Below are 24,461 nucleotides of genomic sequence, written 5' to 3'. Positions count from 1 at the left end.
TGTTCAAGAATCATTTCACCACAATCGATTATCAAATTATAAAAGTTCTACGGTTAGAAGGTTACACGTTAATGTGCACATAAGACTTAATTAGTTGTCAAAGTGTTCTTGGTGATTAAGGAGGCTAAAGAGATTTATTTTCTTACGATCCTCTCACAGTAATATCCTATGTCGCTATGTAATATAGTTTAAGTAGCCATTAATAAGGTACGGAGGTCGTCCTTGTACTACCAAGAGGGCGTGGGGTAGCCGTGAAGGTGAAGGTGCATACCTGGGTCATCTACCTGTGTTACCAGGTTGTACCACGTAACACCTGTGTATAGGCTAGGCTTTATTCCAGATAACCTGACAGGCTATATATATATATATATATATATATATATATATATATATATAAAACTGAAATACTGGTCAACGCAAGGTTAAAGCCAGCGACCCCACTCCCATGTATATCCTATACCCAGATGATCCAATGAGTGAATTCTTGTGTAAAGTACAGAGCTCAAACATTGATAAAATGATTAAATCATTTTCATACAATAAATAACACACATATACTAACGCTAACAAACACTAGGAATCATTTAAAAGATTAATACTGGCAGGAACAAAGGATTTCATGGCACGAATGGATTTAAGGCAGTAATTTATACTCATAGTGGATGGGATGATCTAGATCAGATCAGGGCTGACTTCTTTCTTCATATATTTCATTTAGGTTAGCAAAAGATACACCTGCAATTGTACTGGCTAATAAAACTATTCTGTGGGACAGTTTCTGTTTTTAAGGGGTTCCACACCAGCATTGTACAGAAAAAGCCAGAACACTTTGAATAAAGCACTGATAGAAAAGACACATTATTAATTGATTAACATTGGAAGATCTCAATTTGCGCAAGAGGTGTAACTTTTTTTGACACTTCTTGAATATAGCATCAGTGTTTACATTAAAATTCAGTTTGTTATCAATATATGTACCAAGATACTTGTATTCATTACGGTTTCAACAGGTTCATTGTTCATTATAACTGGCAACTTGGTGTTCTTCTTAGTTCTAAAGTAAATACTAAGTTCCTTAGTTTTCTTCACATTCACTTGAAGATAATTATGTTCACACCATGATACAAAGTCACTTATATCATCTCTATAATGCTGTTCATCCTCATTCTGTATGAGCCCTACCAGGGCTGCATCATCCGCAAACTTGACCGTTAGACAATTAGATTTGCGGCTGATGCAGTCATTGGTGTACAAGATAAATAATACAGGCGATAGAACACAGCCTTGCGGCGCACCGGTATTTGTCTTTATAGACAAACTGCAACCTGTCAGTAAGAAACTGTTCACCCCACAGCAATATGTTACTTTTGACATTCATGGAAATGAGGTTCCATAATAAAATATGTAGTTGAATAGTATTGAATTCTGAAGAGAAATCTACAAATAGGATACATACATGTGATTTAGCAACATCTAAATGTTTATATACAGTATCAATTTTGCATCCTCCACACCCCGTCTGGCTCTGTATGCGAACTGAAATGCATCTAACATCCAACAAGTCCAACATCTCGTATGAGATGCGACAGAACAATCCGTTCAAAACATTTCATAACAACTGGTGTGAGGGCAACTGGTCGAAAGTCAAATACCAGCAGTAAAACCTTAATCAGAGGAAAACTCAGCTAAAAGCAAAGACAGCTGTACGATTCCGACTTTAGCACAAATATTTGTTCTATAAATCACCATGAAACAGTGAAGATGCTATGGGATTTACGACAAGTTGATGTATTCTGCACGACCTTCACAAACACATGCAAAGGCTAATCAATTGTTCATCTGAAAAAGCTCATGAACAAATGGTGCAGATCAAATTAGGGTACTACATGAAATGATGCCATGGTAACTGTCTACCAAGACATGTTTTCTGACAAATTGGTCTCGAATTGTCATTGAATGCTACTTAGTAATATATACTTTTTGTAGACATATGCATTTACGTTATTTGAAAGAGGAGTTTCACTGTTTTGTTCATATGAAAAACCAATTCGTTACATATTTGGGTAATATTCTGTAAATGGCAATTAGGTAAATTAATCAAATAAAACAGGTAATCCTCACGTGTCAGCTCACGTGGCAACATATTGCAAAGAATAGTGTTCTCCGTGGATATGTCAATTGATTAAAGTTGAAAATTATATCTACATGGTTGTGCGTGATCGCTGCGTGGGCTGAATCAAAGACTATCTTCTGTCCACAATATCAGAATCGAATTACATTTACGCAGTGAAATCCTCCCAAGTGTTTTGTTTTCTACAGGGATCCAATAATGGTTTTATAGCCACTTCAACAAGCGTGTTTTAACAAATCTGGCATTGTGCATGGTCTGGTATGTGGTTGACATTTAAATTATATTGGCGCTGAGCCTACAGAGCGCCTGTTGTTCTCTCCACGTTGTGCTATAAGGAAATTCAGAAGGTCTGACGTCAAGGACATTTACATTGTTTTAACCGAGCTATAACCGGGCGGCCTGACCTGCTCACTGCACTCCAATACCCATAACTGCTGATCACGTATTTGAGTAAATAGATTACACGTGTTAAGATTCTGGCACCGTGGAGCACACCATGTGACCTGTTGTTGTAATAAAGGTATGGATTATTGTTTTATCAATACGGAATGGTGTGATTGTAGCGTGTCATGAATAACGATTATATTCCTGATTATACAGAAGGTCATTTGGCTCTCCTTACATTACACGGTTAATGGTACAGGCGTGTTTAAACGTGGTTTAACCTCGAACTCGAAAAATATATGAATACACAATGACATTTAGAAAGTAGTCAAATGTAACGTTTGCTCTTTGGGGATTGCACTTTCTCAGTAAAGTACAGATTCTAGTACTTTTGTTAAGTTGAGTCCCATCCGGGATTCGAACCCACACCCTCAGATATAAGTTATATGACTGCACCGTGTAAATAGCTGAGTCCAGACAATCACGTGATTGATGATGTGAGCAACACATCACAGGTGACACGTGATCAACCCAGGTATCGGGCGTAAATACCCCCATCCATCAGAGTTGTCTCGTACTACCAGCGCATGTTCCCGACGCTCCACACTGAAGGGGTAACATTTCAAAATGTTTAATGACATGTAGTGGATATTTCCAAACTTTAACGCATCAACGACAAAACAAAAAAGTCTGGTGCGATTCCTAGTTTTGACTCATGCTCTATACGTTCCCTTGTGTTTGTTTGGGGTTTCTTTGTCTGACGAACAATTGGCATGCCTTTGCATGTGTTTATGACAAATGCGACCTGCACCGGTGAAGCATTGTACGCAAACCTTTCCACGAACACCTATTATCACCACTTTTTGAAAGTGATTCATATAATTACATGCTCACGGTAGTATCAGAATCTTACAGTGGATTCTCCTTTCGCCATAGATTTCTAAAGAGTATGGAAAGCGTTTTGTTACGAGCTTGTATAGAAGCATCCTATACTTTTCACATGGAATGCAAAATACTATCAGTTTAGTTTGCTGTACAGAAACCATAAGTGATAACGCCATCCATACACTCAAATGAACTCCCAACCTCTCGTGATATATTCACGCGTAGCCATAATACATCTTGTATTCATTTGATGACTCACTGCCTAGATAAATATGATTGCTGTCACAATACCCTATTGTTCTGTACTGCATAATTAACATTAATATTCTGAGCAATAAACACTGTCAACGCAATGCCTTGGGGTATTCATATCCGTCTCCCTGTCACCACAAAACCTATAAAAAGAACAAAATTCATGAATCTGAATTGCTGCGTAAAAAATGTGACTTTCAACATTTTCCCAAATGTTTTAATAAACTGACCGACAAATCAAGATACTTACGTATAAGATGTATATTGTGCACTGAAATATTCTCAACATCTGCAGGGGTTCGACAAGGCTGCATTCTCAGCCCAGTGTTATTTATATTATATATAAATGAACTTGTAACAGCCATGTATAGATCGTGTACAAGTGGAATATTCGTCACCCAAGATATTGAAGACTTGATGCTCCTACTTTTTGCGGATGACGTTGTGTTATTTTCATTTACTATCATCGGCTTACAGAGACAGCTAAACACACTGGAATCCTACTGCTCAGAATCAGGACTACAACTGAATTTTAATAAATCCAAGATTATAGTTTTTAGAAATGGTGGAAAACTGGCACAGAATGAAAAATGGACTTATAAAGGACTGTCTATCGAAACCGTCACCTATTACAAATACCTTGGACTTATCTTCTCATCACGACTGGTATGGACGAAAGCATGTGACACTCTCGCACAACAAGCTAGTAAGGCATGCCTCGCAATAAATAGATTCCTACAGAAAAATAAAGAAGTAACGTTTTCAACTGCATGTTCGATATTCGACACTAAAGTTTTACCAATACTCCTCTATGGAGCAGAAGTGTCGGGATGCAAGTATTCAGCTTCAATTGAAAAAGTTCAGTTAAACTACTTTAAACACCTTCTCAAAGTTGGAAAATTTGCTTCAAACAAGGCAATTCTTGGCGACACTGGAAGACATTTGATTTATATATCAACACAAGTAAAGGCCATCAAGTACTGGATAAAAGTTCTACGAATGACAACCGATCGCCACGCACACCAGTGTTACCGAATGCTTAAATCACTCGATGATGTAGGAAAAAGAAACTGGACCTCTAATATTAGAGAAACATTGTCCAAGATAGGATTCTCACATGTATGGATCGCACAGGATGTCGGAGATGTAAATAATTTCTTATCATGTTTAAAACAGCGCCTCAAAGATATATCACACCAAAACTGGCATTATGAGATAAACAGTTCAAGTTTCCTTACCCACTACGCTTCATTCAAGTTTTCACTGGAAAGAGAATCATATATCACGAACATGAGGAACAAACAACTAATAAGAGTCTACTTCAAATTTAGAGCTTCGCTAACAAACTTTAAGATAAACAAGCTAAGAACCAATAAAGATACAACGGCAATCAACCCCATCTGTGAACTTTGTAATCATAACCTTAATGAAGATGAGAACCATGTATTTTTTGTTTGTGATAAGTATAATCAAGCCAGAACTCTATATCTACAGAAGCTACAATCAGTCTACAGAGGCCCACTTACCATTCAGGCAATTTTTATGTCACAAAATAGTAATGTACAGCATCTAACAGCTATCTATCTCAATGAGATATTCAAAATAAGATCAATATGAAACTCAAATGTTTATGATCACGTGTAATCTAAATTGTATATGTCAACTGTATCATACTGTATCATAGGCCTTATGGCCTAAATACTACTGAATAAACTTCTCTCTCTATATTGTGCATGTTTAATTTTAACATCAATATAACGTACTATACGTATTTGTTCACGTCTCGAATTTGGGTTATTTGCTTACAATTTGAATCTACAATTTGAATCCGTAAAATCATCATTCAGTTAGACATGAAATAGAAACATATTTATTGTCATTAATTAACAGCATTTATCGACCATCCGGCTAAATTAGTAGTTTAGTTTCTTTTGATTTTCGAGAAATGTGAAGCCGATGAGTATGTATCTGCAAGTTTGTAAACATTTTCTACAACGTAACATATCAACTCCGTAATGCTCCCAGTGTTACAGCATGCAAAACGTCAAATGTCACCATTGACGCTTAAATAATGCCATGGGTCATGTTACTAATATTGTAGTCTAAATTCTATGACGACTGAACATTTGAGTGACTTATTCGAGGTCTGAGTCCAGATCACACTGACTGGTCAAGAACACTTGATATGCTCGAATCCAAACGAGGCCATTGTCCATTCCCCGATCTGTCAGGCACAGAAAATAGGACCAGCAACACAGTGGAACCCAGGGAATCGTCCCGTCGTATCTCAGTCAGCACCAATCATCAGGAGCCTTCAATCCAATATCTGCCCCCAGTTATTCTGACATAATTTCGAACTCCTTCATCGATCGTCTGCTCGCATCCCCCGGTACTGGCAGACGACTCTTCGGGAGATTGTGTAAATCGACCTTGAACGACATTGGTGCCGCTATTGTAAGGTTTATCATATTATATAGCTTGCTTTAGACAGTTTTGTGACAGAGTTTTATGTCTCAATTTATTATCGCTGTGACGCTGTTGTCGTAGAGCCTTTCATCCAGATGATAGATCGGACAATGTGACGTAGCTTCCATTCTGGAATCCCGTATTCTACAGCTCTGTCCATCACACACTGTATGTGTAGCGTAGTCAGCATGTTCTAGATAGGACTCGCATGTTGTGTCCACAATGTGTGGATATATAGAAGAATCACCTCTCCTTATGTTCAATCGGACAGTATTGGAAGGCACACGTTCACTTCAGACGTGGTTACTCTGAAATATGTAGGCACGATCGATGCAAGTGTTCGTAATATCAGGAACAATCAATATATAATGAGTGAACGAACGATTGCAACGCTAGCGGAAAGTGAAAGATTACAAAATATATTTACCCGACACTTGTCAATACATGACATGAATCATGTCATGCCAGATAGAATCCTTGAAAGGCAAATCAGTCACACATTTTTTACGGACAAGCAGTTATTCGTGGATAACAGAAAAACTGTACTCTTGAATTCTCGACCTGGGAAGCCTAATCGTTCATGTTCTTATGAACAAACGTTTTCACATAAGCATGCGCAGTATAAAGCTTGCGTGATGGATGACGAGTTTGACGTTTGGACAAATGCTTGAAATGTTGTAATGCACCAGAAAAGTTTGTGGAGGAGAGCTATATGAAAATGGATACAGCATTGTTTCATTATTAACTCCGATGGTATGTCACCGGAACGACCGGGGCATGGATGTTATCAAAGGACTGGTGACAGTCATCCTGTAGTGGCAAAAATGGCTTGTCCGGTAGCGAGTCAAGATTATCATAACAGATGATAAATGTTCACACATGCATGTGTAATCTACAAACATGCATGTATGTGTCTGAGATATAATATGTATCAGACACTCAGTAATTAAGGTTTCGCGTAGATCAGAGAAAGATTGAGACAGTGGGTATACTTGCTTCTACTGCCATTGAGACATTCTAGGCTGCTGCAATGTGCAGGAATCAGACACCGGGTGTTATGTAAGCACCACTTCATGCCTTCATGGCAGGCCATGTGCACGCGACTATCATGGTGGCCCCGACACAAGACCTGCTACAAATGCCAGGCATTAATTACAGAGTTGAGGGTTTTGTTTATTCGTGAGCAAAGCAAGATGCAGAAGCTGCACTTATCTGAGTACCCCGAGCTGGGTGAATGTGAAACATGTCACTTGAATTGAAGTACATATAAAGCATCTACCAGGATGTAGACGGTTCTATAAATATTACATGTTATTAGCCGTGTTACAACGCAGACATGCTGACATTTCAAGCTGTCTCGGAATGATTGTAAATGAGTGAAAGAACGTAGGATCAATGACTTAATCAATCAAAAAGTTCATGTAACTTGCGTTTGTTAACAACGATCACAGGGTTGTAAAGTACATGTAACTTGCGTTTGTTAACAACGATCACAGGATTGTAAAGTTCTTGTAAACTGCGTTTGTGAACAGCAATCACATGGTTGTAAAGTTCATGTAACCTGCGTTTGTTAACAGCGATCACATCTTGTATACATAGGACGTTGACACCATTTGCAATTCTATCGAGAAAGAGAAGTTAGAGCTATGCATAGACAAGGGAGGACCAAGTTGCTTTCCTTGCGTCACAACCCCAAGATGGCAGATTCAAATGCCCGATTCATCCTGATTATATCTCCTTGTTTGTCTGGAGGATGCTGGCGGGTCCAGCCGCAGTGGTAAACGCCCCAGACCTACACCAGTGCTGGCTTTCCACGTCTTCAAGCTCACCGTGGAATAACTAAAACATTGTTTGCGTTGTATAACATGTTTGGGAATAACGGCCACACAGCGATACTCATTGACCTCTGTCTCTCTTAATCATGTCCATCCGAATCCCTTTACGTCAAAAGCGAAACAAAGAAGACAATTATTTAGATATATCTACGTTTTCTAGGGTGACATGTGCATTACACTAGATCATTAATCATATATGGCGGAGCTTGAAACTGTAGATGGCATTCTGACAGCAACAGGAATTGACTGTGAAAATATTCAAACGAAGGATTAGGTGCTGGGTTAATGTCTAGTTCGATATTTTGGGACTTTAACGCACGTGTTGTTGCATACTAACGCCAGTTTTGATAGGTCTAGCCCACTGAGATACATACCATGCTGTAGTCGAAAATAGATGCCCCTCTAAGACACTGAATATCCCTAACCGACCCGTCCTTGTGTACCCAGGTAATGTCGAAGTCCATGCAGGTTAACTATATAGATGTATCCTCTTTTAACATCAATATGACGTTAGCAGAGACAGAACAACGGCCCTCCGCTCTTTGAACGGGCTAATCAGACATACCATTAATCAGTGTAACTTTATAAAAAAATATACAATGAAATCACGTATTAGTGTTTAGAATAATAAATATGTTATTGTGTCATTTGCAACTCATTCAGAGTTTGTGTGTGTGCAGTGTTTTGGCTTGGAAGGGTATTCAACTGCTGGAAGATGTTGCTACTGACGATCACAGGGTTGTACAGTTCTTGTGACCTGCGTTTGTGAACATCAATCACAGGATTGTAAAGTTCTTGTAACCAGCATTTGTTAACAGCAATCACAGGATTGTAAAGTTCTTGTAACCAGTGTTTGTCAACAGCAATCAGAGGGTTGTAAAGTTCATATAACCTGCGTTTGTTAACAGCAATCACAGGATTGTAAAGTTCATATAACCTGCGTTTGTTAACAGCAATCACAGGATTGTAAAGTTCATATAACCTGCGTTTGTTAACAGCAATCACAGGGTTGTAAAGTTCATGTAACCAGCATTTGTTAACAGCAATCACAGGATTGTAAAGTTCATATAACCTGCGTTTGTTAACAGCAATCAGAGGGTTGTAAAGTTCATATAACCTGCGTTTGTCCACAGCAATCACAGGATTGTAAAGTTCATATAACCTGCGTTTGTTAACAGCAATCACAGGATTGTAAAGTTCATATAACCTGCGTTTGTCCACAGCAATCACAGGATTGTAAAGTTCATATAACCTGTGTTTGTTAACAGCAATCACAGGATTGTAAAGTTCTTGTAACCAGCGTTTGTCAACAGCAATCAGAGGGTTGTAAAGTTCATATAACCTGCGTTTGTTAACAGCAATCACAGGATTGTAAAGTTCTTGTAACCAGCGTTTGTCAACAGCAATCAGAGGGTTGTAAAGTTCATGTAACCAGCATTTGTTAACAGCAATCACAGGATTGTAAAGTTCATGTAACCTGCGTTTGTTAACAGCAATCACAGGATTGTAAAGTTCATATAACCTGCGTTTGTTAACAGCAATCACAGGATTGTAAAGTTCTTGTAACCAGCGTTTGTCAACAGCAATCAGAGGGTTGTAAAGTTCATGTAACCAGCATTTGTTAACAGCAATCACAGGATTGTAAAGTTCATATAACCTGCGTTTGTTAACAGCAATCACAGGATTGTAAAGTTCTTGTAACCAGCGTTTGTCAACAGCAATCAGAGGGTTGTAAAGTTCATATAACCTGCGTTTGTTAACAGCAATCACAGGATTGTAAAGTTCTTGTAACCAGCGTTTGTCAACAGCAATCAGAGGGTTGTAAAGTTCATGTAACCAGCATTTGTTAACAGCAATCACAGGGTTGTAAAGTTCATGTAACCTGCGTTTGTTAACAGCAATCACAGGATTGTAAAGTTCATGTAACCTGCGTTTGTTAACAGCAATCACAGGATTGTAAAGTTCTTGTAACCAGCGTTTGTCAACAGCAATCAGAGGGTTGTAAAGTTCATATAACCTGCGTTTGTTAACAGCAATCACAGGATTGTAAAGTTCTTGTAACCAGCGTTTGTCAACAGCAATCAGAGGGTTGTAAAGTTCATGTAACCAGCATTTGTTAACAGCAATCACAGGATTGTAAAGTTCATGTAACCTGCGTTTGTTAACAGCAATCACAGGATTGTAAAGTTCATATAACATGCGTTTGTTAACAACGATCACATCTTGTGTTGACAGGAATGTGTTTGTTGTTTCGTTGTTTGAATCTATACAACAGCCTATGATTGAGAAGTCTGTACAGACATTACACGATTATCCCGTCAACGTTGCTCAACAAAGCTTTCTGAAAATACATTTTGCTCATATATTCATGCAATGCTTATCATTTAAAAGAATGATATAGTAAATATGTTTCATGGTCTGAAAGATTACATGTTATCTTCGTTAAAAAGGAATTGGACACATTTTACACATTCATGGTTTCACTATAACCTGACAATGATTTTTGCTGTAATATCTTTCAATTATTAAAACCAAAACTAGTTCCGCTCGGGAGAGAGATGAATTATAACAAAGTAGTTCATTTCTGGTGAGTTTCAGTTTACAAGAGAAACAAGACGTATGCTAGGACGAATGACTTTGTCATCATCATCATCATCATCATCATCATTTAACTTTGTGACGTTGTTGTGACCTTTATGTGACGGCCAGGTTGCACCCAGTGAAATAATTACACAAACAAGAGAGACGTGAGAGCACACACCAGAGCAAACAGTGTTTGTATGTCGCTGTATTCTCCGACCGCCGCCCTGGTGTAGTGGTTAGAGCGTCCGCCCGGAGAGCGGAAGGTCGCGGGTTTGATCCCCGGCCGCGTCATACCAAAAGACGTTAAAATATGGCACTTGGTCCCTGTCTGGCGCTCGGCATTAATGGACACAGCAAGGACTGGTCGGGTGGGAGTCAGTATAATGTGTCTGACTGGGCTATTCATGCTTAACTGCGACACTGGTTTTCAGTGAGCTAGCACTATAAAACCAGCTATATACTGGGCTTGTACGAGCAGCCACACATACACAGGCATGCACGTCGTCATATGAGCGAAATAATCTTAAGTACGACGTTAAACCCCATTTCACCTCACCTGTATCTTCCTATACTCTAATCTCTTTGTCCGGAGAAGCTGACTTGCGTTGCTTTGACACAACCCAGTTTAGAGGCATCTCCTTCGTGACCATCTTATCGCATCTTGGACGCTGTGATGCAATCGTGCAGATATCGCAAGTAGATGGCATATAATTAATAACCCCTTAATAACGTCCACGGAGAGATAATGATGTACATAATGTGATAAATTGGTTTTATCTCCTTCCCCACGGAGCGACCATGTTGAGACCAGTGCTTGTCTAAATCTATTAGATCTTGCGGTCAACACAGAAGCCAGCGGTAGGCGGAGTTTGGCTAGGCATTATGCTTTGACCACTTTATCAAACTTTACGTCATCGACTTATGTATGACACAGTATCATTTAGTAAACACTCAATGGGCGAACTGAAGTAAAAGTTCAAATGCTGCGGAATTATTCTCATACGATCCTAACTGTCGGGGCAAAAAAGTACACAGTTGCCAAATTGAACTGTATTTGGCCAAAACATTACAGACGTTATGGGTACACAATATTAATGTCGCTTAGAAAGTGGTCAAATGTTAGAAATGCTATATTTAGGATTACACTTTTTCAGTAAAATCAGAAACCTCGGTGATTTGTGTGCTGGCGATTAGCTGCCTGACTCTGAGGGTGTGGCTTCGAATCGGTGTCCGCCCGGGAAAGCCACATTTGAAAAATACCAATTGCCGCTAAAGCCACATTTCAAGTACAAACCTCGGTGCCGCGAATCGCCGCGAAAGTCACAATGAGTAAGGGAATTAATACCGTTTTTCAAATAAGCGTCACCCATTGATCATAATGGATCGAAATTATTTTAGTGACTTGTCCTTTTTAAATTATTTCACACACATGTCCTCCGCTGCATGAGATCAGAAGCACTAAAACTAACTGCTGCAATAACGTCGCATCTCAATGAACGCCCTTACTCGATGCGCGTCATTATCGACCCAAAAAACTGCATCGTCACATGAGAGAAACGGAGACGCTGCAGACATTGACAGTTTAAATAAAAAACTTAGTTAAATGCCTTAAACGTCGGTTTACCGAATCAAGCACAGAAACCTTCGTAACACATTCGTTACAAACCGAAAAAATACCGTTTTGGTCATCGGATGTCATGTCTCACGAAAATGTTTTTAAGATAATAAAAATCATAAAAAATTGTCATGTAAGAGTGTTGACGCTGCAAGTAAACACATTGTAAACATCACTCAATGCATTTACGAACACGCTGTGAAAATCTGCTGATTCAGCTGAACCAACGTACTGAATTGCTCACTTCAACTGAAAAAGAAATGGCATATCAAAGTGAATTCGTGTATTTGGCAGTCGATGTCTGTTGCTGTATACACATTTACTAATCTTTTGATGGTAAAAAAGGAACAGTCACAATATTTTTATATAATTATGCTTGCTAAAGATATGTGGCGTAACTCACAAGGATGACTAATGCTTCATGGTAGGACAAGCAAACACGGGTAGGCACTTTGTCACGCAACATAATTATCAGAAGGGAAAACGTACAAAGAAGATTTTGTTTTCAATGTTCTGTTCATGAATATTCCAAAGTCATGTTTCAACAGTTCGTTAAACTCTTCAACGCCGTGCTTTCATGTCGATAACGTCCCCTGCTCGTCACGTAATAATGCCAGTAAAAGCTAAAAACTATCAAATACATTTATTTCTGGATATGAAAACTTCATATAATGATACTTTAGCTTTTTCAAAGACTTGTACGCTCACCCTGCTTTAGCCGAATCGATAGATATATCGATAATGTTCTGTGTAATTGGTACACCTTGATCGTTTTCTGTAAAGTATCCCGATCTTTAAAACGGAGTTCGATATCACATACAAACGGTGTCCGCCCGGGAAGCCACATTTGAAAAATACCAATTGCCGCTAAAGCCACATTTCAAGTACAAACCTCGATGCCGCGAATGCCTTCATGCAAACTACTTCGGTTTGTATGATTGGTATATTGCATCAGCAGAGAAGTTTGGACAAGAATTTTCCATCAAATTTATTGTAACGTTTCAACTTTAAGTAATAATTTGATTACTGCAGCGGCGGCAAAAATACTGATTTTGGAACATCTAGTCATACATTTTGCTTAAAAACAGCTATGAAATGGAAAGAGTTAGGCATTTAACACGAGAACGATTATGGCCAGATTGAAGATTTCAAGAAGGGAATATGATATGCGTATCATGCAGACTTAGTTCCTCTTATACTAACAGACAGCCTATGTTATATAATGGTGTCTTGCGTCCCGCTGGGCAATGGGAGGAGACCTCCTCATTATGTTCTGACCACGCGTGATCTGATGACATTGAAATGCACCAGAGAATACAGAAGCTCTGACGTGAGATATGATGTGAGATGGGGATGTTACTATGATGTCGGCATGGTGCCTAGAACTAACCACACTGCAGGGTATATTATCCACGATATATCAATTTATTGAAAACTGAATCCATAAAACTACCTCGATGTGTGTGGAGTTATTTGATTTCAAAATACACCTCATTATGTGAAATAAAAACATATTTATATATGGGGATAAGGACATATATGAATATAAGGACTTATATTATGAGAAGAAGAAACATATCTTAACGTGAGGATTGAAACATGCTCGTTTTCTGTCTGTGATGTTTCAGATATTAATTGAATCAAAGGATTGTAGGTGAAAATGTGAATGGGATTTGAAATGCTTATCTTGACTGATAAAGCTTGTACTCGGTGTAGTGCTGGACAAACACCCACTGGTAGCTTCATGGGTTTATCAGACCGTGTGTAATGACTGCCATTGTAACTTCCCGTATACACACGCAATCTTGGAGACTATTATCACTTTGTAGAGTGGTACAGGATTGCAATGAGTAAAGTATAAAATTCATATATTTTCATTCGCCAGCACATCTATAAACATGTACGAAATACAGGGTTGTCCCATTTAAATATGTGGTTTCATTAATCTTGTGACACCACGTATGAATATCAAATGTTACAGACGAACGTCAAGTGAACGTAGCTGGGAAAACATGATACCATTTGTTCATTGTCAGGTGCGTGTAAACATTTAACTCTCTCTGTTTAGTAACAGTATATTATGTTAGTTTTTGTGTTACTGGATGCGTCGGACATTGTGGGACCCAACATTTCCTCTCAGGGCAATTAACTTAACCGGATAATATCCAACGCAAGACTGATAAAAACTGGCCTTACCTGATACCGCCTATATACTAACCTAGTATATTACATTTTTTTAACAATTTGACACATTATAATGATACGAAGTTTATAATTCGTCATCACTTATCACATTTTAGCAAGTGTGATTTTGTTACATGTCTGCCTTGTTTGAGTGATTTCATTCCTTCAGCGTAAGAGATCAAATTCATAATAATTAATCCCCAAGCACCGACACTGCTCACCTGGCAGTTGTCTCAATCACGAACCCTAATGATGTGCTGCAAAGTCCATTTACAGTCAGATAACATGAAATACTCTATTCATCGACAATAACCCTCCTGAAAAAGTACCCTGAATATCACAACATCCTCGTTTAAGTAACCTCTCTCTCTGTCTCTCTGTCTCTCTCTCCCTCTGTCACTCTCTGTCTCTCTCTCTCTCTGTCTCTGTCTCTGTCTCTCTGCCTCTCTCTGCCTCTCTCTCTCTCTCTCTCTCTCTCTCTCTCTCTCTCCGTATATACAATACGTCAAAGCGTACGTTATATCTCCAAATCATCATCATCACCATGTTACATTTGAAGCGAATATTTGATGTCCATTACATCTCTAGCTTTAACGGGGGCAGTCGTTCAGGAACAAACCCCTTTGAAAACTACGGCACCCCTTGCACTCCACAGTGTACACTATCATTAACGTTGATACCAATAACATGTTTCTTATCAGAGTATGTCAAATGTTTATTGGTTTTATGAAGCTCTTGTCTTTATTGCATTGTAAAACAGTGCTCCAAGAGGTGGACGTGACCTGTTAAACGTTTCTATACCTTCAGCACACAAGCCAATAATTACATAAAATATTATCATGTGATAGGACACGTGTCAAACAATGAAAGACTAATACACATGTATGTTTAACAGAAAGCATAAGATGACGCCGCTCACACCCCAGTGACCTCTCGCCCTCATGTTTCGCAGACATACTGGACAACGGCTAGTCTGTCTCACAGTCCCTGAACCACATTATTTTCCCCACTGCCAAGCCCTCCCTGAAGTGCTAAAGCCCTAAATAAAGCAAGTCTAGATTTTCCCAGGTTCAGGGTTCTGAATCTCTGGTCTACCTAGGGCTCCTTTTCAATTTAAATGGGCTTGTTTGTTACTATCAAAATTATATATATTCAGAGACTAAGCCTTAGTCTAGACAACGGCCAGCGTTAGCCCTTGTACATCGGCACCATTAAATAGCTAATACTGTGTCCCATGTTATGTCTTAGATATGTCCTTGGGAGGAGCTTGTGTCGATCCTTCGCCCTGTCACTGTGTGAGTCATCGATGTTTAACCTGTAACTCCCGTGGGTTCTGCTCGTGTGTGTTATACATGTTGTGATCTGTAAATTGTTTCATCCGTCAACTTGTAAGAACTGTCTCTCCAGCAATCCACGTGTTGACTGTCAGACTGACCGAGACTTCAGTGTGTCCATGTGGTGTTCACTCTGACAGATGACCATATCACAGAGACAGGCAACACATAATTAACGCACATCGTTGTCGTGGGATGACCTGTTATTGAAATCTGGACTGGTGTACAAGAGGTCTGTCAGTTAAATATGCCTTTCTCTCTCCGCTGAGGACATGCATTCCATGCAGGCGTCCTTCCTCTGTTGACAGATCGTGCATGTTAGACCCTACACCTAATGTACCTACTGATAACGGTGCTCGTACAAACACCTCACTTAAAATTGGTAGGGGAAACACAAACAATCTCTACTCCAAAATATAATAACAAGGCGTAATGCGAGATTTCAAATGAACACTAAATACAAACAGAAGCTCAGAGGATGTATACCTAACAGAGACCTATACAAACACAAGAAGAAAATGACTATGAAAATTCATGAACAAAATGACGTTAAGAAATTATAAATTACGATACTGGTTTGGCCGGGATGTATTCAATCCAACCCACTGCACACACTAATCGGTTCCGTCGTTCTTAAGAGGCATACACATTACTTAATGCCTACACAAATATCAACTGAATAATATTGCCCATATGCACACAAGTTATGTTTGATCGTAAAATAAAATACTGCCTTTCATATAGACTAACGCTTAGTCACGGACTATACATAATTTTGATAGTAACAAACAAGCCCATTTAAATTGAAAAGGAGCCCCAGGGAGACCAGAGATTTCGCCTGAACCTGAGGAAATCTAGACTTGCTTTATTTAGAGCTCTACAAATGCAGACAGGGCTTGGCAGTGGGGAAAATAATGTGGTTCAGGGACTGTGAGACCTTTCATGTACCTTATCCCGTAGCAACCCATAACTCCAACTGAAGGGGATATTACACGAATCAACATATGTTACACTAATCCCCCATCACTAATCCGTTGATTTGATCATCATGACCCCTTCCCCATGTATTGTCCCCATCGGATGAGTTGATAACGTTGCAATTTATCAACGTTATTTATCAATCAACTGTGTTGAAGACGACATGACCAATCACCTGCCATGTGATGTTCGTTGTGCTGTTGCAGGCTGGTTGGCTATATATTGCTCCGCCCTGGTTGTCGAGTACAGCAATCTCCAGCAGGCAGTCCGTCAGTTGAGACACCGATACACAGTAGGCATCATGAGTTGGGGATACACCACAGAGAATGGTAAGTTGCTGTCGGATAACTGTTCTTATTATTCTTTAATGTTCTTCAGCAAGCCTTGCTTGATCAAGTCGGATGTATGTCATGTTGTTTAAGTAAGTTTGTTTTATTACTATTTCAAGAACGAAGTTTGTTCGTTCTGCGCTTTCTTACTTTTGTATTTACAACTTTCAAAAATCATATTTCAATTAAATTGCATAGATATTTCATAAATAATACACAATCCATGCATTTACATAATTTTCTCCCAGATGAGCTCTTAGTATTTTTAGATAATTCCAAAGATTTAAATAATTTACATCACATATCGTTTACAAATTATATTAGTAATTTTAATCTTTTTATTTTTATATTATTCAGGCTTTAATCGTACACTCGTACTTAGTTATTATAAGACATTATAATTGTGCATTGTCATACACAGTTTTTAACTCGAGTTCGATGCATATATGTTCACAGCGCGATAAACATGCACACTGTGCAGTAACTAAGCAACGCTTCGTCCTAAAGGTGAAAACAATTAATATTCGTTTGCTTTGAATCTATACATGTTTCTATGGGCAATTATGACTGAAGATTTCATAACGAAAATCGTTGACAATGTATATTTATCTTTTCGCAAGCGCTTCTGCGAAATGAGGGAGTTCCCGCCAGATTCGCAGTGAAGGTTAAACGCATTCGTTCGGGTTTTGCCCTTGAACTAATGATCCCACGATTGTGGGCCGTTTGTTATTTGAAATACACACTGGGTTCTGTCTCAAGCAACACGTGTTCGCATATGTGTGAATTCACAGTTTCCACAAGGAACGCTTGGCAACGGGAGGCAAGGGTTTTGTTCTTGTATATACTGTCCATATATTTCTTTTAAGTTTCCTTATCTTTAGTAACAATCTAATGACTTTATAACATTTTGGCAAATTTCACAATTGAGGTTTTGATTCTTAATAGGTATTGTTCAAAACGTATTTCCGAATTAGACTTTGCATATCTGTTTTAAGTCCCTATTGCAACGTCGAATGCATGCGTTTGTAAATGTCATCGAGTGAGTGAGTAAATATTCAACGTCACACGGCCAGTATTTCAGCCATACCGTGACGAGAACAATCTATAGTTTAAACCTAAATAAAATCATACCATAAAAAATTGTCGTCAAAGGACAGTAAACATCATATTTGGGCAGTCTAAGTAAACTTAGCCTCAGCACTATTCGTTACACTCCTCTAAGTTTACTTAGACTGCAGATTTGGGTTAAAACCAGCATGTTACAATAAACCTATCACTACAGAAAACAATACAATATCAAAATGGGCTACGGTTACCAGCAGCCAAAGTTAGGCCACCGTACTATGGACGTAAATGTCATCGAAACGACATGTTACAGTGCGGGCGACTTACTTAATGCCAGTTCACCCCTCGTTACAGGAATGCATCACAAGTGACGGGTAGATCCTTACGTAGGTCTGTTGTGAAGGTTACAGTGATAGGTCGTCCAGTACAAGTAGGGCTTAGCAAGTCGGTGTAGTGTTGTCAGTTGTCTGGGAATACACCATCGACCTCCTGGTACCTGCAGTGCTGTGAGACAGGCGCATGGCGAGCTGTGCATGACGTGTGCGGTTAACAGTGAACTTTAGTCCTTATGGACATGCCACGTGACATAAAGTGACAAGTTTCAACAGCGGATAGTTATAACGGCAGAAAACCTTGGGTTATATTCAACAAAATCGTTTTCCATGAAAGACCAGTAACTGTAAAATGTATGATATATTGTTTATATTGATCTATTGATATGGGATGATGTTGAAGGAAATGTTGGTGAGATGTCCGAGGTTGTATCGGGCCCAAACTCACCATGTTTATACAGGACATAATTGTCTCCCGCGTGGAATTTGACGGATTTGCAACGTGTCCATCCGATATGTGTGCGCACCCCCCACCCAACCCTCTCTCCAACGACCAAATTTCCCTGAGGAGCATTTCCCCCTAACCTTTGCACTTCATGATACATGTGGAACCCACTTCTCCAATATCCTGGATACGCCCCTGTTTGTTACACATCATTTAACATCTTCTTCCTGTTTTCATGAGAGTGTTATTGTAATACTGTATATGAAATCACTTTGACACGTTCCACGGCTGTTACCATCTTGTATGTACAATTAAATATTAAAGACTTGCGTAAAATTAAATGTCCCAAAGAAGCAAAATTAAAGCTAAAATCCATCATTTCACTATGTCACTCTGACAATGTCACTTTGACCTACACTTGTAACGTAAATACCTTCGTACGCAGCAACAGTTTTTATTTTGCAAAACAATTCGCGAGGAACATTGATGTTGAACAATTACTAAGGCTAGAAATATGAACAGTTGTGACCAGTAAGGGGCAGATATCTTCATGAAAGTATACATGCATTTGATGAAACCTATTTAAGGAACCCGTTCTTTATCTGGAATGATATCCACCTTTTCTTCTCGGAACATGTTTTGCATTTGCGATTCTTGATAATGGAGGGGGCACAAGAACTGTCTTAAACCCTCACGTAGCATCTTCTGATATCATGTGATATCCCCTTGTGTTTCAGGACCAAAGACATGGGTCAACAACTTCCCCATCGCCGCTGGCCAGCAACAGTCTCCGGTGGACATCACCTCGGCCAATGTCCAGTTCGACGAGAAGCTGGCCGCCAACCCGCTTTCTGTCAAATATTACGTGGAACAGAACATGGACTTCGAGAACACTGGGTTCTCCGTCAAGGCCAACATCCGGGAACCGTCCAGTGAGTCTCATTCCAAAACACGTCCAACCTACTAAATGTCAAAGTCAACACAACAAAACACCTTACTCAATTAACGTGAGAATGAATGTCGTTTTACGCCACAGTTCGTCATATCCTAAGGCATCACAGAAGCTTGTAAATTGTTACCTATGGGCAAGAGAAGGATCAGCACTAGCGGGATTCCACGAAATGCGATTAATTAAGTTACCACAATAGCCATTTTGTCCACCCAGATATGTGGACACAACAAGATTTATCCTTTCTCTGTAGAATATGCTACAGATCTGCTCATACATGGCATCCTCGTGTTTAGTCTTGTGTACCTGTGTTGCAGCTATCTCTGGGGGTCCCCTGGACAACACATATCAACTTGAACAGTTTCATCTTCACTGGGGGTCATGTGACGAGAGGGGCTCGGAACACACTGTAGAGGGCAAGACGTTCCCAGCCGAGGTACTCCAATTGTCAAATATACCTCTCCTATAAATTTCAAATACTTTGAATTATAATTATTCAAAAGTAACGATTGCCAACTACTTTGAGCCTTTATACTAAGGCTTTATACTAAGGCTTACCAAATACAGTCTTAGTAAGCAGTAATCCATATTTTTGATATTAGATATTGTGATTTCACATATGGATATATGTTTTCAGCTTCATCTAGTCCATTGGAACCGTGACAAATATTCCAGCTTTGGAGAGGCGGCAGACAAGCCTGATGGTTTGGCAGTGTTTGGCATCTTTTTGGAGGTAGATATCTCTAATGTATTTCCTTAATGAAACGTGTGGCTAATTCTTACAGGTCTTCCTTGTGAATAAAGCACCTGTAGAACATATCAAATGAAAGACAGCACGCGAAATGTATATTTTATGAATGCTTATCGCACTCTGATGATTTTCCGAGTTCATCGTCCGTCAACCTCGGTTCCAATTAAAGCAATGAAACAACATCCCTTTCTTCAATCATCTATTGCAACAACTAGTAGAATGTCATTATTTTAGTCCGAACTTGGGATTTAAGTGTTTTCACAATTGTTCCTAAACTATGTTATCCAAACCTTCCGTGAACACAATGAGAGACGTTTATGCAGCATGAAAGCTAATGTACACATATTTGTCTTCAGGTTGGTGCTGAACATGCGGGTTTCAAACCTTTAACCGACGGCTTAGAAGCTGTCAAATTCCGTTCCAAACATGAGCAGGTCAAAGGCCAGTTCAACCCCAAATGCTTCCTTCCAGGTGAGTTGTGCTGTCATTCTTTTATTCATCTGTATTTCCATCTGTCTATCTGTCCACAAATGGATATGCAGAATTCATACAAACATAAAGTGTCTTATTTAACTCAAGATTCAAAACCTAACACCTATGTGTATGTAGAGACCGATATTTCTTCTCCTCAGAATCCCTGTCCGAGTACTGGACTTACCCCGGGTCTCTGACCACGCCCCCATGCTACGAGAGTGTCACGTGGATTGTATTTAAAGAACACATGGTAGTATCTGAGAGCCAGGTAGGTACAGATAACCAACATTTACAGAGAATATAGCTTAGGAAATTGATTAGAATCTTATTTACAGAAAATGTATCTTTAAGGTGAGCCAATGAACTTGTGCCTCTCAGTTGAGCGCATATGTGTGATTTAGTATGTATCATATCATTAACAATTGTTTAGAAAGAAATATAGGAAGACCCTTAAAGCCTAGTTAGTCCTGATGTAAGGGAGGAGACGTCAGCTGATTGTCCTGCGGCCAAATTACCATTCCAGTCCTCAAAGTGACATGAGCAATAACAGTTGACTCTTTGCCAGTAATCAATACACGAAAAGCAAGACTTGAAGACGTATAAACCTAATGGACAGCTGTTCCTAAGAAGTCAGCATCAGAGCATAAACAGTCTCGACGGTTTAGATTGAAGTCAAGCCCACTGACTTTTATCATTCCATGTCTAAGACACTTTTTGTTCGGTTTCAGTTGAAGGCCCTCCGGAGCATGTTTTGCGGGGACTGCGAGGGCGACTGCATCGTTGACAACTACAGGCCCCCATGTGATCTAGGCAGCAGGAAGGTCCGAGCAGCATTCAAGCAGTGACTGTGATACATTGTGGCTGTAACCAAACCTGACTGACACAAGGACTGGAGATCATGATGACTGTCCCCGTTTGGTGGAAGGAATTGTAGAACACTGCCGGAAATATTTGTGACTATCAAAATATAGGAATAGAGTGACATTGTTCCAGATTTATAGAATTACAGGAGCTTACTGGATCTGGGTCATAAACAATAGACTTCAGCTTGAGTCAATGAGCTGACACATATCTGTTGAGCAAATCTTCGAGCATGTGGAGCTGAACGAATGTTCTTCACTATATTCAGGTCATGAGTAGTAACGAATGGGAGACCAGCAAGGTAATTCACAGTTCCCTTACGGCACCAAACTGATCGAACCTTCATCGGGGGTCCCACCATCATTGAGTATGATTGTTTCTGGGTGAATGGGTCATGGTATGTCAACATTAATGCAATGTCTTTCATCATATCATAGTACGGATGTCACTAGAATTTTACTTTTACTATTGCAATAAATCAGTGCCTAGTATGTAGTTGTTGATTAAAATATTTGCAATGTTCTTTTTTGTTTGTTCACTCACTCTTCGATTGCCACCCGAAATGTTTGTTTGACGACATGACGTGGAACATACTCCATAGTTCGAGTAATTGAATTCAATTGAATTGAACTATCCTTAATCTTGTCACGTTGTGTGAACTGAATCAGGACTGGGTAATCCACAGTGTCCCGCACGGATAAAGTATGCCGCGTTGGTGAAACACATCACTAACAAACCAGTTGTGAAACAAACCCATAGTAACAACACATCAACGCCGATGTTCACGGTACTCTCACACCACAGTTCTGACAAATCCGTGATCACAGTACTGAGTAACCCATGATCATAGCTCTGAGAAACAGTATTGGCAAACACATGATCTCAGTTCTGACTAGTCTGTCATACAGACCATGAATCAAATATATCCAAGAAAGCCCATGCAAGTTTAGAACATGTGGAACATATGTGTATTTCAGAAACTAGTTCTGATCTCAGTATTGGCAAACACGTGATCACAGTCCTGACAAAAAACGGTGGTCTTAAGACTGACAAACACATTTTCATTGTACTCAAACCCAGAGCAATCGACATGTAGACCATTAATGTGTGGATGCAGTCACATACAGGCCTGTTGTGGGAACATCAACATGGTGTCTTTGAAATATCATCTCCCGTAACAGGTTATCAATAGTCCTACCATTGATCGGGGAATGATTAAAACAGAGTACATATTCCTACTGCAATTACAGGCTGCTGCAATGTGCAAGAATCTGACACCGGGAGTTATGTAAAGCACCACTCTATGCCTTCATGACTGGTTTGTTGCTTGGCTGGCTGGTTTGTTGCTTGGCTGGCTGGTCTGTTGCTTGGCTGGCTGCTTGAGATGCTGTGCGCCATGTGGTGATGATGATTTGGAGATTTTACGTGCGCTTTCCGCCATGAAGTGTATTTCGAACACGGGCCCGCCAGGCCATTTATTGTTTAATCGAAAGAAAAAATATTATTACCGAAAGATAGAGCAACCTGTAGGGAGTGTTAGGGTTGCATAAACATTTTGTATGAAATGTAAACTTGGAAACGTTTAGAGGTCTTTGGGTATATTTTATGTGTTTCAACCCATAGGTAGAACGTTCAAAATGTCTTTAGGATTTAAACCAGTCCCGTTGTCTATGTGTTTACATTCTGAACACATTTTCCCTGTGCATATAGTTAGTTATTACGTGACGGGGATCAGGGTGTACTCAATTAAAGGGGTAACGCGTGGACATTTATAACCGAGTTTCACCTGTTTTCACCACTATCTCCGAAGATCATTATCTCGGATCACCGGTATAAGATGACTTTGGCTTAGTGGTTGTAGGAGTCAGTAAGACATATAAGAAACCCATGATAGAAGTGTAATGGCCTCTGTAAATAGATGCTGTACATAGAAGGATTTACTTTCTTTGATATGGTTTATTCACGCATATTTACACTGCCATTTCCTGCACGTGTCAACAGCTTAGTCACGTGACAGTATATCGTTTGCTGTACTTGGATTTGTTAAGCAAGATACGTAACGCCTATTTTCCGCATTATGTCGGAAAGCGATCGTTAAATCTCCAGTTCATCATCACTGTCATCATCATCACCGTCATCATCATCATCATCATCATCATCATCATCATCATCATCATCATCATCATCATCATCATCATTGTCGTCGTCGTCATCATCATCATCATCATCATCGTCGTCATCATCATCATCATCATCATCATCATCATTGTCGTCGTCGTCATCGTCATCGTCCTTGTCGTCGTCGTACTCGATTCTGTGAATATCATCATCACAGTTCAAGATGACGTGTAATCCGTTGGCGAGTATATTCCCCCACTGTCACATGTATTTCACATCTGCCAATAAGACTTCCACAAATATGTCTATTATATGTGAATTTTAGATTTACATTAAACGTTTTTCGCATGTTAACAAATGCCACCCAAATTGTGTAATTTAATCAACGAAATTAAACAGTGACTGCCCAGTCGGCATTCAGCGGGTATTGAGGGAAAACAAAGACATGTACGCCGTCATGTATGTCTGTTCCGTCTGTATCAACTTTGTC

The 24,461-nt window shown here is 39.4% G+C and overlaps 1 protein-coding gene across 1 annotated transcript in view; it reads left to right on the top strand.

Moving 5' to 3' along the window:
* The window catches only part of LOC124292229 (carbonic anhydrase 2-like), a 37,709-nt gene extending 15,334 nt beyond the window's left edge, over positions 1-22,375 (top strand). Inside the window, exons 2-8 of the mRNA XM_046729281.1 lie at positions 16,854-16,976; positions 19,556-19,750; positions 20,085-20,203; positions 20,405-20,500; positions 20,875-20,989; positions 21,151-21,260; positions 21,721-22,375. Of these exons, the coding sequence (XP_046585237.1) occupies positions 16,854-16,976; positions 19,556-19,750; positions 20,085-20,203; positions 20,405-20,500; positions 20,875-20,989; positions 21,151-21,260; positions 21,721-21,837 (875 nt within the window). The 3' untranslated portion in view covers positions 21,838-22,375. The remainder of the gene's footprint in view (positions 1-16,853; positions 16,977-19,555; positions 19,751-20,084; positions 20,204-20,404; positions 20,501-20,874; positions 20,990-21,150; positions 21,261-21,720) is intronic.
* The last annotated feature ends 2,086 nt before the right edge of the window (positions 22,376-24,461 follow it).

The sequence above is a fragment of the Haliotis rubra genome, unplaced genomic scaffold, assembly GCF_003918875.1.
Source record: "Haliotis rubra isolate DU_JTF1 unplaced genomic scaffold, ASM391887v1 Scf51, whole genome shotgun sequence".
NCBI classification, from domain to species: Eukaryota; Metazoa; Mollusca; class Gastropoda; order Lepetellida; family Haliotidae; genus Haliotis; species Haliotis rubra.
Note: the sequence above shows the minus strand (reverse complement) of the source record. Positions and strands in the feature narration are given on the sequence as shown.